Source organism: Cibotium barometz, chromosome 5 (assembly GCF_041138505.1).
Source record: "Cibotium barometz isolate CiBa-2024 chromosome 5, ASM4113850v1, whole genome shotgun sequence".
NCBI lineage: Eukaryota > Viridiplantae > Streptophyta > Polypodiopsida > Cyatheales > Cibotiaceae > Cibotium > Cibotium barometz.
The window spans coordinates 13,420,169-13,436,436 of NC_141050.1; the positions used below are offsets into that span (position 1 = coordinate 13,420,169).

Sequence of the window (16,268 nt, forward strand, 5' to 3'; positions counted from 1 at the left end):
TTCGCGGTGACCTTGCATCATATCGCTTTCGGATTGAGACGAGGAGAGCAGAGGGCATCCCACAGGACAAAGGGTTACGCAAGCTATGTAGCATGGGAGAGAGAGCCAGAGGTGCATTACATACTTAGGGCCATACTACTATGAGATAAACGAACACTACAATAGTCACATCAAGGACAAGCCCCTGTCACATATGATGCATTACAGAGATCAGACATGTATAGGACTATACCTATTAGAATTGAGGCAACATAGAGACTTATGATCGGCGTACGATCAATATGTAGGCAAGTTAACAAGCATTTAAAAACTTTGACCTTTTAAATGACACCGTACATAAACAAAAGCACATCCTGCTATTTCATGCAATGCATCTCAAGCATGAGCTCCTACAATATGCAAATCAGAATTTCAACTCTAGAAAAGACCCTGCAATAAGGTTTGGAAACATGTGGCTGACGGCAAGTCTATCCTTGATTCACACTTCCATCAAGCGACACAAACAGGGCTTGTGCCTTGCTAGTCCTGGACATCCAAGCATTCCAAAGCAACACTCGCAATTCGGGGGGGGGGGGGGGGGGGGGGGGGAACTTAAATTGGACATGCTTGCTTTGACACCTTTGTGCACTAAGGAATAAAAGAACCTTTCATTTTTATAACCATAACTGGTTCTTCGCTTTGCTTTGGAAGGGCTGCTCATATCCTGTTCCGACTTCGTAGTGTTCTATTCAAAAGATACATAGCACACTCCCAAAACTTGCTAAGATCCAAAATATTATCCCAAATAGCTATCAGTAACGACTCACCTCACCAGCAAAACTTGAGCCAAGCACTGCGTATGCCGAAGAAGAAATACACATCCAATAAATATTGTCACAACTTTACCTTAACTCCAACAGTACCAGAAGTAAATTTTCTATAACACTAGATGTAGAGAGTACATGAGAGAACTGCCCATAAACCCAGGAGACCATCCCTTCACAAACAGCTGCTACTTCAATAGAAGCGCTCAAGCCATCAGGATTACAGCTGAGTGTCCGTTTTTAACCTCTTTTAAGACAGACAATTTCATTCTTTAGAAGAACCTCAACCATACTGCTGCGCACGTCCATTACCAGGAATATTTGGACCTCTACACCCACCAGCACCAGAATAAGAACCCCCCTGCCCATAGCCAGGGTTTCCGCTGGCATATCCAGTTCCTCGAACTGGCTGACCACTAGCTGAAGGGGGACCATAACCTCCACCTTGTGTTGGACCATGCCCGCTACCTTGGCCTCCACGATTTTGATTGTAGCTTCCACCAGGGCCTCCATGTGGTGGGCGACCACCAGCCTGAGGATACCTAGTTTGAGGTCCACCAGAGACTCTCTGGCCTGCATAATGATGGCCTCCTGCAACAGGGGCTGAATTGTGAACAGCTTGGCTGGGCCCAGGCCTCATGGGCATATGTCCTTGTACAGGTTGCTGTAATGGAGGCAGACGACTGTGAGGCTGAGGGTGCTGTGTCTTTTGCCTCTTAGCCAGTTCTTCCTGCTGTTGCCTCTGCTGTTGCCGCTTTTTCTTTGTTTGAAACTCGTGAGATGCTTCATACTTAGGAAGGCTGATCAGAAGCACACCATGACGTGAAATGAGCCCAAATCAGAGCCTTAAGTAATGCCACTACTTAACCAGAATGTTTATATTACTTAGCACCACAAGTGAAGAACCTGTTTGGCAAACACGGTAAGGGGTCATTCCAAAAGTATTCTGCATCTAGAGCATCCTTAGCTGTCATTCTCTGCACAGAAAAGAAGGCATGTCAACAATGATCAGACAACATGTCAGCAGCTTGTTGCGGAATGCACCATTTTCTGTGGGTGTTTCTTGTGGAAAACCTTTCACTCCCACAGTAACAAAGCGAGCACACAAAAGCAATATGGACAGCAGCACATCCAAGGTGTTGAGTAAACCTGAGATGGATCTAAAGTAAGGAGACGCTCTACAAGATCAAGGGCATGTCGGTCAAAACTGTTCCATCATTAGAAACTCTTATTATCAAAAAGGCAATTCCTATGTACACAATTCGAAGAATAACATCTCAAATCAAATTTATGATGTCCACAGCACATACTGTTTAAAGACATCTCTCACTCGCCGTTTCATTACTCTGTCCGGCTTGAACTGGACAAACCATGGAAGCTTCGAAACACCCGGCCAAATTGACTCCTCTGGAGACCCACAAAGCTCAAATATTTTGTTCAGCTGCTCAACCTGCAGAATCAGCAGCAGATGTCAAAAGAAATACATTTGCTGCCACTTAGATTGCAAGATTAGAAAATCACTAAGTCCACAGTTATGACCTGAAATACTCCTACATGCAAACGTAATGGAGACACGAACCATCTCTCAGCTAATAGGTATCAACACATAAGATATACCTCATTTTTCCCAGGCAAAATGGGCTTTCCATGTAGAAGTTCTGCAAATATACAGCCAACTGACCACATGTCAACAGCAGGCCCATACTTCGTTGAGCCCAGCAGGAGTTCTGGAGGCCTGTTGTGGCAAGAAACCTCAACTTTATGGTCAAGGATGAGTCTCATCTAGTTACGCTTCATGTAGTCCAATCAAAATGGATGTTGAAAAGGAACCCTTGAGTTCAGAACTAGTTAATGAACTGTACACAAAAGGGATACCCACACTCAACATCGCACCTGTACCAAAGCGTTATCACACGATTGGTCAGTTTTGCATTTTGATCGCCAGTAAATGACCTTGCCAGTCCAAAATCAGCAAGCTTCAATATTCCGTTGTTGTCGATGAGTAAATTGGAACCTATTAAGCATTTAAAAAATGTGACTTCGTTGTGAAAATGTATTGCAATCCAAACACAAGTTCAAAATTGTGTTGAATGGAATCTGATGCATGACTTGTTTCATATATGAGTGCATACAATGCTTGAAAAAATAATATGGTGACAAAAGAGGCATGAGTGTTTCTAAAAAAATTACAAGTTGCATGCATGCTCTCTTGAGAACTACCTTGTGACATAGGCTTCTCTGATCGCATCGCTTCCCATTAAAAGAACGAGCTTCAAACATGTAATCCATGTTGGGATTCAGAGCCTGGTGTGTGTGAACACTTACTCTGGATCTGGGGTGTGTGAACCCACCTGGGGGGCAGTAGCTAGGGATTCTGGGACAGCACCGGTCCTAGCATATGAGGAGATGGGACAGGACCTCGCCCTTCTTCTCTCTCATCACAGTATCATGACAGCCCCGTTATCAGTAGCCCCAGTTGGGAGGAGGCCCGCATGCCCCTGCGTCATCAGCGGTATAACAGCATGGCACACTTGGCATGCTCCTTGCAGCAAGGCCATAGAAGGCACTATCACGCCATACATTGAGTGATTCGGCTGCATATTTGGTAACAAAAGGATCTTTTCTTGGAAAAAGGCTTCATTTCCATTTTGTATCCCTGCTTAGAGAAAGGGGGGGCTTGTTTCTTGGGTAAGCTGATGTGGGCTTGTGTAAAAGGCACTGCCTCACGAGATCTAATTATTCACTAAGTTCCACTAACACACATAAAATGATCCATAAGCACGTAAATAAAAGAACTTGAATCACATACAAGCTTTTCTTGTGGAGGGATTGGAGCTGGGAACCTTCAACATGGCAACGGTCCTTGCGCAAAAGTACGCGCTAGTGGTAGCACAGTACGTGACGAAAGGTCAGCCACCAGCAAGATCTTAAGGCAAGCACCAAGAAGGAAGTAAAAAACCCCCAAAAGCCCATTGTTTCTGTTGTCATGAAATAAGACATCCAAGAAGTTTTTCCCTAAGCTCTAGATTACGCCACAAACATCTAGTAGTTCAGGGCCCAGGCCTCAATAAGTTGGCAGCGAAATGCCACCCTCCTCTTCCAAGTCAACCAAGAGGGCATGAGGTGTTGGCCACGCTCCCACAATCCCTAATCTAGAACACCTCGGTTTGTGTAATGCCATGTAAGCCTTGTGGAAGAAATCGCATTGACAATGGAAACATGAATGATCATCCATGCATACACAGTTGAACATGATGGGTCCCAGTGGTCAAGTACGAAAGATTATGTCTCAAGAATGCTAACCTGTGCTGCCGATAACCTGCGCGACTTTCTCTGGACACTAATATCTAGGCAAAATCAAAGGCCACTGAGGATTTGGAAATGTTTGGAACAACATTAGACTGGTTTGAGCAGCCTGATCCAATCGAAGCCATGGGGCGTTTTACACATTTAAATCCCAGTGTGTACACATCAACTTTTATAAAGGGCATGCAAAAGGCCATATGACTAGTGACAATTGGTGCCCAAAACTGAACTAAAACAGTTCCAAACCAGGTCCAACTTGATTCTTGCTGAGTAGCCCTTGGCTGTCCTAAGCAGCCGGCACTAAGGACTACCACAATCTCCCCCACTAAAACTGCAACCGTCCTCAAGGTGTTTAGCTTCCAGATGGGCGTTCAGCAAAAGTACTTATGAGTTTGGGTCTCCTCTAACCAAAGGTATGAGATGCCCCAAGGATTTTGATAAAGCTTTGAGACAATTCTGAAACCGACATTGCACCCTCGTCATGTCAACACAAGAAACCCCAAATGTAACAATCAATGAAACTTTTGATCAAGTAGTGCTTTGATGAAGTTCTGCCATTCGCCAAACACCTCATGATGAACAAGCCATTGATGAGAATCCTCTTGTAAACGCACAGGTTGAGAAGCCTCTTGCTGAAACATGTATCCACCTGTACTTTGCATCATGAGAACAACATCCAACAACTACAAGTTGAACTCTGATAGCTAGACCTCCCTAAGGACACAATCCTGTGGAACATACTCAAGGAAGTAAATTTTACCATGCTAAGAAGCAAAATTGCAACCATGCCCTACCAGCTTCAACAAAGTCTGCACCCATTGACATGTCCACTTGTGGTGCCACAACTCCCAACTCCACCAATGATGCCACAAACTCTTCACCAAACACGTTTAATGGCATTGAAGATTCGTCTTCACATACATGGTTCGGAAACTCGTAGTCCCACCATTCTGCTAGCACATGTAAAAGAGACCATATCTTGAGGCATCTGATGGGGATGCTTGGAGAGAGAATGGCCATTTTACGACCCAGCACATGTAAAAGAGACCATATCTTGAGGCATCTGATAGGGATGCTTGGTGAGAGAACGGCCATGTTTCCAAGGCTGAGCTTGATGCTACGACACACGAAATAGTCAAGGAAGAAATAATGTGGGTGGTGGGGCTCCAACCATATATACATGAAATTCTTTTGACATATACTCCCCCCCTTGATCTGTATGAAGGGTGCCAATTTTATATGTAGACACATTTTTAGCCATAAAATAAAGTGTCTAAAGCATGTAAAAACCGACTTTACCTTCACAACAGATACACCTAGGTGTGCCTGGAGTAGTCATCAATCAAAGTCACAACATAGAGATATTCCCAATCGATGGTGTCCTCATAGGACCACATACATCAATAAAAGTAAAGATATTCCCTGATCAATGGTGTCCTACTAGGACCACATACATCACTATGTATAAGCTATAATTTTTAGATAGCCCTAAGTGATCCATCTTTCGAGAATGATGCCCCTTGCATCATACCTAAAATGAACCCCTCACATACATGTTTGACATGGGCCTCAAGCTTTGACAAATCTGATGCCATCTCGTCTCTTAAGGCGCAACAAATTGCTTAACATGTGTGGCAATATAATTGAACAAGTATTATGTGCCAACCTCTCATACTTAGCGAACCTGTAAAGGTGAAGACCATAGAGTGCTACAAGCTTAATGCCAATACATTTTAATTTCCAATTTTTTAAGAAACTTATTTATTTATTTTATTTTATTTTTTTGGGCACGCCGGCTCAGGAAGGGAGGACCGATGGGGGAGCTTCAACACCAATGACTTAAAAGGCCACCCAAAGTGTGGGAGGGGGAAATGGAAATCAGTAACTCTTTGGGAATAGCGGACTTACATAATTACGAAGGCCTTCCTCAACTTGCTCGTGCCACATTGTTGCAGCTGCTCTATCAGAAGCTTGGAAGAGCAACCAAGAGCCATAGCAGCACGACTTGGGTCAAGCACCTCATGCTCCCAAGGCCATCCCAGGAGGGTGACCAAAGGCCAGACAAACTGTCACCTGCCTGTAACATGGACCTAAACATTTTTAAAACCTTGTGTAAGGAAGCTTATTCCTAATTTATGAAAAAAGGGAGACCTATTCCCAACTTGAAGTAGGAGAGTCGGGGCAAGATTTATCAACGCTATGTAAGATGGGAAATTCATCTGTAATGAGCAGTTTAGAATAGATCTTTAGTGTGGTCCAGGCGTCGGTTTGAATGGCTATATGATTGTATCTGCCGGCATGTGCACATGACTTGTTATTTGACACAAACCTTGCATGTATTTATTCCCCATGAAAAACTTGTGGGACTAGCACATGCACAAGAACTGTACAAATATGACATATTAATTTATCTTTACTCTCATATGTTACATCATAACCTCAGGGCAACAGAGAGAAAAAGCATGTGTTTTATTTAACAAGTGCTTTTCTTGTACTTCTACATCTTTTTGTGCAAGATTGATATGAAAAGGAGAGTAGCTTAGTCAAAACACTTAGTGGCCTCAAGTGAGAAAAAGCAACTAGCAATCTTTCCTTCCCATGTGCACGCAAGCTTTGACAGATGGCAAGAGAGAGAAGGATGATGCTATGAGACAAGTCATGAGGTGTAGGAATGTACAGACTATTTTCCGACCTGCAAAGGCTGTGTGCAAGGCTCAGCACAGGTGTGGAGCTGCTAATGCAACATTGCATGGGAAAATCAGGTGTATGGAAAGGTGCTCCCTGTATGCAAAGGGCTCAGGTTTACAGACAAGATCCAAAGACAGGCTGGGGCTGTACATAACGCTGAACTAAAGGTCTGCTTAGTTGTACAGACAAGCTGCCTCTGTACAGAAGGAAAATGACAGTGTGTGCAATCTTGCAGAGCCGGCATTGGCAAGTTCCCAGCACCATACTTACAATTTTTCCTGTATGATGGGGCGTTTCTATTCTAACCTGCCAATCAATTCTCTCCAACACCATTGACAACAAAGCTTGAATGCATTGGTTGACAAGTTGGGCAAGGCCACATCGTTAGCTGCCACATTGGTTGACAAGTTGGGCAAGGCCACATTGTTGCCAATGAAACAATTGTGAGGGCAGGCGTTAACTGCAGCTGTGCCATCGTCATAATCGTGCACCTTCAACCAAATATTCCTTGTGCTGTAACCTTAAACGTTGATCCTTGTGCCCAAGTACCATATGCTATGCTACAACCCTCTGATGTCATAATGACATGGTGTTGGGATCCATTTTTGTTTTCATTTATGTTATTTTCAATCAAGTTTGGGGGTTTTATTCCATAGGGATGTCTTAAAGACTATGCAAAGCACACCTCACATCCCACATGATTACTCCAATGTCAGACACCGTCACTCCAAGCTCCACTGAAATCATGAGTTTTTTACACCAAAGGACTCTCAAGTCAGGATTATTTGCAGGTTCAAATCTTGATAATTTTTGCATGCCCAATGCAAAAAGACCATAAATGGGTGTCAATAGATGACTGCTAAGAAGCACACAGCAGCCCTTCCTTGCAGTTGCAGCAGCCCAGCCGAGAACCCATCCTTTACTGAAGCCCCTAAAGATCCCCGATGGTTCTACAATCCCAACCCACCCCCACACCAAGTATTTGTCTCCCTTTAAAGGGGGCAACCATGAAAAAAACATTCCCTTTGATCATCTTTGTTTTTTCCTCCTTGTTTGTGGGTTTGTAATTGGCCTTGACGAAAAGAATTTTGTACTACTGCTGAAAGAATACACTTTCTCAAACAGGAAAAAAAAAGCCACAACAATTTTAAAACACAACCTAACATCAAAAGAGGCCTACCCTTTATATCCCGATGCAGGACTTGATTGACATGACAATAGTGAAGCCCAGTCAACAATTGCTTCATGTAACACTGCACTAACATTCAAGATGACACCAAGCCTACTTCAGGAGTCCAGAGAAGAATGAATTAGTACAAACCCACATGCGAATGACTCAACCTATTCATGAATGTGATAACACAAAAATAGCATCACCTTTTTAGACATGCCTGCATGAAAAATACATTAGAGAACAAACCTTCACTTGTGGTACTGTGAATCTCATCCCTGGACGATCAGACAGGCCTGTAAGATCGTGATCCATGTATTCAAAGACCATGTATATGCTACCCTTATATTTGTTTCCTTCTGCAGCAACCATCAGACATTTCAGTTCACATGGCATTACGTGCAGCATTTCTGCTTCTTAGGAAATTTAAAAAAGACTATAACAATCAAAGCTTAGCATATACCTGACTTGCCATGTTCATCCCTTTCAGGGCCTGCAAAAAACCAGACAGATGGATTTCCAGGCTACTAGCCCCCCTCCCCTCCACTCCTCTCTCTCTCTCTCTCTCTCCAAGATGCAGTACTACAGAGATCATTTCCTCAGATTCACAGCCGATGGTTTCATACAGAGACAAGGTTATCTAGATGTCTTCATGTCCCATGCTATGAGGATAGCCATTTGGCCAGCTTCGCGTATCATCCCATAGACTAAGGATAGACTGGTAGAGCTGAGGGGATACCCAGAGAGGACAAGAAGGTATACTCTGTCAGACCGGGGTTGAGTCGGAGGAGCACTATGTTTGCCAGTGCCCAGTCTACTATGAGATCAGAGGGAGATTTCGATGTCTGTTTATTCAGAGAGGGGTTTGGACCCTTATCCCGGATCATGCAGAACCCAGATCAAATGTGCCTCGGACTCTTCATATTGGAGCTCAGCCGACACAGAGAGTCGCTACTCAGAAATCCTCACCCCCATCACTCCTCCTCTCAGCTTACCATCACCAGTTTTTTTTCTGGATACAAGATCCTTCTATTAGTTACCAAAAAAACAGCCTTAAAAGGCTAAGTACAAACTCACCTCCATGTTTAGAGCGAGGATCAATGAACAAAAAAGGGGGAAGGATGCACTTCTCCTCCAGCTGGCCGCTCTACAAGGAGAGGGCTATGTGGTGGCACCACTAACCCACTGCCTGAGAATCCACATTAATACGGGCACACCTCCAAGAACAATCATCGCAGGGGTGTGTGGATAACCACACAAGTGGTCTACATTGCCAAGTGGGCTCACCACCACTATCTGAGAGAAAAGGACCAGGTCGCTAGAGCCTCGGAAAGGCTTCCCGACAATTCTGCATACGGTTTCAACCACCCTGAAGCTTCCCCCATCGGCAGCGGAGGGTACAAATGATGTCGAGCCAGATGCTCCTAATGGACTCCGTAAGCGGGGTGTGGGTGCCTTCAATGGCTTCGCTGCATCGAGGTCTCCAGATGTGCCATACGGCAATGTTGCTACAAATCTCCCATCTCTGGCTTGAACCAGGAGTCCAGTGACCAGTAGATGCGGCTGGAATTGGCACTATCGAGGTGCGAAGGTGAGAGACCTGAAGCGCTAGCCATGACAACCTCGGCCTCAGTGGCACAGGCAACAGTGCCCTGTGTGATAGTACGGGAAGAGGCCCTGAAGATGCGGAGAATCCGCTGCCAAACCTGCTGAGCCTTCGGGCAATCCCAAAGACAATGTCACTAAGACTCCTGGAGATGGCCATGACTCGGACATGATGCTGGTCTACCTCCAATGGCCAACCACGTGCCTGCTACCGAATTCCTATGTGCCAACAGCCACAACAAGAGAGTGATCTCCCGAGGTCGAAAACTGTCCAATAGCCTCTTCTTGTCATGTGCACAGTGTGTATCTACCGTGTGCTACACGCATGCAAGACTAGTTTCGAGGCTTGGGGAAGCTTAGAACTAGGCAGGCTGATTGACGAGCTAAGTTAGGGATTAACTAACGGGCGGGCAACCAAGTATGGACGGGCGGGCGCCCAAGTGTGGACGCCCGATGACCGGCCAAGAGCCTATAAAAGGGTGGCCAAGGTTAGTTATTGGGATATAGAGTCTCTCGCGAGTTGTGAGAGCTGTATGGTCTTGGAGCCTGGATCTAGTGCAGACGTGCACCTGCTTTACGCAGCTGAGGCCGACAGCAGTCTCGAGGCCCGCGAGGGCAGCTTCGTGGCGGTATGGGACGTCGCGAGGAGGAGATTGGTCGGTACGTCAACCTAGTTAGCTCAGCTCGTGGCTCGGTGGGGACAGCCAAGACTGTGGGCTTGCCCACGGCTGTCATGGTTGGGAGGTGAGTCAGGCCTGCACCCCCTTGTTGTTTGTTTGTTCGTTTGTTTGCAGGTTTCGAGTCTCGAACCAAGGACGATCACGAGGGGATCCGTGGGGATTTGACAGTGGTATCAGAGCATACCTCGTGAACGAGCAAGTTGGTAGGTAGAGAAGAAGAGGTCGAAGAAAGGTATGTGTTAAAAAGCTTGCTGTTTTTTCTGTGCATACTGCTGTTTTCAGAATAGCATGTGTTTTTTCTTCATCAAAGAGACCCATGTTGATGGGGATGGTAGTTTAGTAAGGGTCGTTTGCTTTGCAAAGAAGAGGCATGACTCGTTTGTGCAGTCGCATGAACGTAGAGAGAGAAAACAAGAAAAAGCAGGTTTGCTTTTCGTTGAATGAACGAGTGAGAGAGACACGTTTATGAGGAGGAGACGCTGGCGGATTTCTGCGCTGGCGAGTTTTGCAAGTGGTGGCTACCGGCGGCTACAGGCGCCTAAGGCTTGCAAGCCAGGCGGCCAAGCTTGTGTGGCCAGCCCAGGCAACGCCTATGCCAGGCGGCCAAGCTTGCGTAGCCACCCAGGCAGCGCCTACGCCAGGATGGCAGTGCCCTTTGCCTTCTCATGTGAAAGTTCATCCTATATTCATGTCAGTAGACTTAAGGAAGTACTAGGTAGAACAGGTCAGTTAGTTACTCCTCAAGAAATTATAGATGTCGAGGACATGACATTTGTTCCGCACGAACCTGAAAAGATTCTTGGATTTTGTGAAAGAAGATTGCATAATACGCTTATCACGGAATACAAGATCAAGTGGAAGGATCATGTTGCGAAGGACGCTACATGGGAGACATTGACTACTCTTCAGAGAGATTACCCTGGCTTTTTAGTGAGCTCTTAGAGGAAGGGCAGTATGTCATGTGCACAGTGTGTATCTCGATTGACGAGCTGAGTTAGGGATTAACTAACGGGCAGGCACCCAAGTATGGACGAGCGGGCGCCCAAGTGTGGACGCCCGATGACCGGCCAAGAGCCTATAAAAGGGTGGCCAAGGTTAGTTATTGGGATATAGAGAGTCTCGCGAGTTGTAAGAGCTCTATGGTCTTGGAGTCTAGATCTAGTGCAGACGTGCACCTGCTTTACACAGCCGAGGCCGGCAGCAGTCTCGAGGCCGCGAGGGCAGCTTCGTGGCGGTATGGGACGTCGCGAGGAGGAGATTGGTCGGTACGTCAACCTAGTTAGCTCAGCTCGTGGCTCGGTGGGGACAGCCAAGACTGTGGGGTTGCCCACGGTTGTCATGGTTGGGAGGTGAGTCAGGCCTGCACCCCCTTGTTGTTTGTTTGTTCGTTTGTTTGCAGGTTTCGAGTCTCGAACCAAGGACGATCACGAGGGGATCCGTGGGGATTTGACACTTCCAAAAATCCGAGAGAGAGTGATGTCAAAGGCCTTGGGACTATCAGTGTCCAGCTGTTGCCGAAGTGCCCTCGACCTCAGGTATTTGGATCCTACCACCAAGCCATGCGGTGTATGCAAAAAATGGGTTACCCAGAGTCTCCTCCGAGTCTGCAAGATCATACCAAGTCCACTCCCCCAGGTCCCACTAGAGGCGCGTGATGGGCCGGCTCTCCCGACTCCATAAACGCCAAAGTCTCTCCTTGGCCACCCTGGCCGATGATGGGTCAATGTGCCACTCATGTGCATAGAATACGATTACCCTCACAATCTGGAACGTGCATCCCCTAAAGTTCTCCAAGGGGAGCTCTGCTCTCACTAATCTACCATGAGGTCCGATCGAAAAGTTGAGCAAGGTGGAGCTCTCATCCATGCCATGAATTGCCAGGAGAATATCATATATATACCTAGATGAATCCAGGAACATGCCCAAACTCACCTTTTAGGAACGAGCATGTTATATACTCATGGTAGTCAACCCACAAGACTATATACCTAGATGAATCCAGGAACATGCCCAAATTCACCTTTTAGGAACGTGCATATTATATACTCATGGTAGTCAACCCACGAGACTATATAACTATCAACTCCATTATGCATAGTATGGACTAGATACTACGACATCACCACTAACGTCATCAGTGCCCAATAGTGGGTGTAGAACTCTGTATCAAGATAAGCTCTCACACACGCACTCCACACACACACACACACACATAAGAGCATATATTCACACAAAGACCTTCGTATGGAGTTTCTTTCAAACCTCCGGAGATGCACGGCAGACTCAACCATAATGAAGCCTAGCACTAAGGGAATGTTAAAAGTCATCTCCTGTCTATTTGTATACACCAGGGCCTATGTTGTGGGTGTGCCCGCCCGTATATCATTTTTCCACACTCCCCGTATTTTTTCCCTATTTTTCCCATTTTTTCCTAGTGGTGGGAGGGCTGCCAGGTGATGCCAGGAGCACCCCAAAGCTGGCCGACTGGACTTTCTTCAGGCGTGGGCATCAGGGTTGCTGGCCGACTGTTTTTACACCAGTCGTGGGCATCAGGTTGCTGGCCGACTGCATTTATGCAGTCGTGGGATTTTCTCCAGTCGTGGGCACTCTCTGTAGCTGGCCGACTGCCCTCATGGAGTTGTATATATTTATGCAGTCGTGGGATTTTCTCCAGTCGTGGGCACTCTCTGTAGCTGGCCGACTGCCCTCATGGAGTTGTATATATTGCCCCTCAGCCCCCACCACTTCCTCATTCACTATTTCCGGGATCTTGTGTATAGAGAAGAGTTTACACACCTATCTCTCTGTGTTTCTTGTGCTGATTATTTTCTGCAGTCTACTTGCTCGTGTACCCAAGTTTGGTTATCATTTCCGCTGCATATTCTGACATGGTATCAGAGCCCTAGGCTCTAGGAGATCTTGGGCGTTTTTCTGAGCAAGAGGGGGAGCAACAGGTTGTTGATTGGTGGACTGTTTCGGGCTGAACGGGAAGAGAAGGTGCAAGAGGAAGGCGGGCAAAGGTGTTGGACAGCCACTTGCAGATTTTCAGATATTTTTTTTTCCCCACCCACCCACCCACCCACCCACCCTTTCAGGTTACTCTCCGCGGTGGCAGATTTACTAGAGATGGCTGAGAAGCACGTGAAGATTCCGACTCTCCCCACGTTCCCAGTGGATCGTCAGTTGGACGGGTCCAATTACGGCATCTGGAAGGTCATGATGGAGTCAGTTCTGGAGTCATATGACCTTGCTGATTTTATTATCATCGGGGTGCCACGGCCGGAAGCTGAGGAAGGGGAGTTATTATCGACGAGGAAGGACCGCGAGGCATAGGCACACATGTGGGATCGTGTCAACGCCAGGGTCCGGTCATTTATTTTCCTCAATTGCACACCACAGGTGATCAACCATGGGAAGCACATGACGCTGGCGAGAGGCATATGGGAGCACTTGGCTTCTTTGTACAACAGGGTGTCACCCATGAAGCGGATATCCTTGGAAGTGCAGATGCGGGTTATGAACCCTGCAAAGTCTTCGACGATGCGGGAACACATTAACAGGCTGCAGGCCCTTCAGCAGGAAGTCCTTCAAGCTGGGAAAGAGATATCATCCGAAGATATGGCCATCACGTTACTTTCCCACTTGCCTGGTCAGTATCCCGCTTTCTATTCCTCGTTGATCATGAGTGGCAGGCTCAGCACCATTACTTGGGAGGAGCTTGTGCCAATGGTCTTGGACCAGGAGGAACGTTTCACAAACCCTCCTCACGGCGGAGGTTCGGAGGCCTTAACTGGCCAACGGTCAAAAGGCCGTAATACCAACAAGGGCAAAGGGAAGGCTTCACCCGAGAAGTCTTCTGAGAAGAAGCCTGATCCAGAACGAGAGAAGCTGAAGGCCGAAAGATCTTGTAATGATTGTGGCGAGAAAGGCCACTACTGGAGGAAGTGCCCTAAGCGGACAGGGAAGAGTGCTGATTCCTCAGCCTCAGCTGCGAAGACTCCGGCATTTGTGCACTTGGAGATGGTGGACTCCGATGCTTCATCATCTTCGGGCGAGGAGGCAGTTGGCTTCAACGCGAAGGATACCCGGCTCGACAGTGGTGCTTCCAGGCACATGACTCCATCCCGTGACTTCTTTCTGGATCTGAAACGGCAGTCAGGTCGTATCTTTATTGGCGATAACTCCACTATTCCGATTCATAGTGAGGGCCGGATGGAGATTATTCCCGACGGCAAGGGGGGCAAGCATGCTTCCCGTGTTCTTTGTGTCCCTGCTCTGGGTTTTCATCTTCTGTCAGTGCATAAGGTATGCAAGACTGGCTTTCGGGTGGAATTTGAGGAGCATTCAGTTGCTCTAAGGGACCGTGAGACAGGCAAAGTTGTTTGGGAAGGCGGTGTGGAGAATGGCATCTACAAGCTCTCTGCACTCTCCTCACTGACAGGCTCTCAGGTCGGAGATTTGTGGCACTTTCGTTTTGGCCACTTAAATGTGGATGCTTTGCGGCGCGCCTTCCGGGACCACATGGTGGTTGGCTTGCCAGATGTTGGTAATAGGCAAGGACGCTGCAGTTCTTGCATACGTGGTAAGCAGCACAGGGAATCCTTTCCGAAGCAGGCTTCCAGGCGGGCTTCGAAACCATTGGAGTTGATTCACACTGACTTGTGTGGACCACAACAGATACCATCCTTGGGAGGATCTCTCTACTTCATGCTGCTTGTTGATGATTGTACCAGATTCACGTGGGTCTACTTTCTTTCCCAGAAGGACCAGGCTTTTGCTCGGCTCAAGGATTGGCACGTGATGGTGGAGAAAGAGTCTGGATTTCAGGTCAAGACTCTCAGGGCTGACAAAGGAGGTGAATTCTCCTCGACTGTATTTTTCCGGTTTTGTGCAGATCATGGCATCAAGAGGGAATTGGCCAATACCAGATCGCCTTCGGAGAATGGAGTTGTTAAACGTAAGAACAGGACTGTGGTGGAGATGGCGAGGACCATGCTGGAGCATCGTGATCTTCCTCGTCCACTTTGGGGTGAGGCTGTGGCAACAGCTGTCCATACCATTAACCGCTGACGACTTCTGTACCCCATATGACTCCATTTGAGGCATATTTTGGCAGGAAACCCGATGTTTCGCACTTCCGTGTCTTTGGGAGTGACGCGTATGTACATATTCCGAAGAAGCAGAGGGGGAAGCTTGACTCCAAGTCCCGCAAGCTGGTATTTGTGGGGTATAACTCTCTTTCCAAGGGATACAGGTTATATGATCCAGAGAGGAACGAGATTGTTGTCAGCCGAGATGTGGTCTTTGACGAGCATGTTCCAGCATCCACTGTCGAGGAGCCGCCACTTCTTGGAGATCCAGAGGAGTCTGATGATGATTCCCAGTCTACCACTCCAGTTGATCCACCTCAGTCATCACACGAGGTTGAGCCCGCAGCTGGAGTTGAGCCCCCGCGACCACAGGAGGCTCCACGATTTGTTCGAGTACCTAGGTGGTTGTTAGACACCCTTCGGGAGTCAGGTGTCACGGAGCTACCCTCCGAGTGGACCACAGAGGACGGCCCTCGAAGATCACATCGAGTCCGAGATGAAAGCAACACGGCGGAGCTTCTTCAGGTGAACTATGCTCTGATGTCTCATATCATGCGGGATAACTTCCGTAAAGGAAGCCCTTTCACAGGATACTTGGAGGGAAGCCATGCAGGTGGAACTTGATGCCATCGAGAAGAACAACACTTGGGAGTTGGTACCGAGGCCGTCGAAGCGGTCAGTCATTGGTGTCAAATGGGTCTTTAAGACCAAGTACGCGGCTGATGGGTCGGTGGACAAACACAAAGCCAGGCTCGTGGGGCTAAAGGTTATGCTCAGCGGCCAGGCATCGACTACGAGGATACCTTTGCACCGACAGCGCGGATGACCACGATTCGGACCGTTCTTGCCCTTGCTTCTTCTCAGAGGTGGCCCGTGTACCAGATGGATGTAAAATCTGCGTTCCTTAATGGTGACCTGCAGAAGG

The 16,268-nt window shown here is 47.3% G+C and overlaps 1 protein-coding gene across 1 annotated transcript in view; it reads right to left on the reverse strand.

Moving 5' to 3' along the window:
- Positions 1 to 613: 613 nt before the first annotated feature.
- Positions 614 to 16,268, reverse strand: part of LOC147638084 (cyclin-dependent kinase C-2-like) — a 30,035-nt gene continuing 14,380 nt past the window's right edge. Inside the window, exons 4-12 of the mRNA XM_086797968.1 lie at positions 8,432 to 8,461; positions 8,218 to 8,327; positions 7,978 to 8,050; positions 2,697 to 2,817; positions 2,421 to 2,538; positions 2,114 to 2,253; positions 1,953 to 2,010; positions 1,710 to 1,780; positions 614 to 1,603 (exon numbers count right to left, since the gene is read on the reverse strand). Of these exons, the coding sequence (XP_086654094.1) occupies positions 1,087 to 1,603; positions 1,710 to 1,780; positions 1,953 to 2,010; positions 2,114 to 2,253; positions 2,421 to 2,538; positions 2,697 to 2,817; positions 7,978 to 8,050; positions 8,218 to 8,327; positions 8,432 to 8,461 (1,238 nt within the window). The 3' untranslated portion in view covers positions 614 to 1,086. The remainder of the gene's footprint in view (positions 1,604 to 1,709; positions 1,781 to 1,952; positions 2,011 to 2,113; positions 2,254 to 2,420; positions 2,539 to 2,696; positions 2,818 to 7,977; positions 8,051 to 8,217; positions 8,328 to 8,431; positions 8,462 to 16,268) is intronic.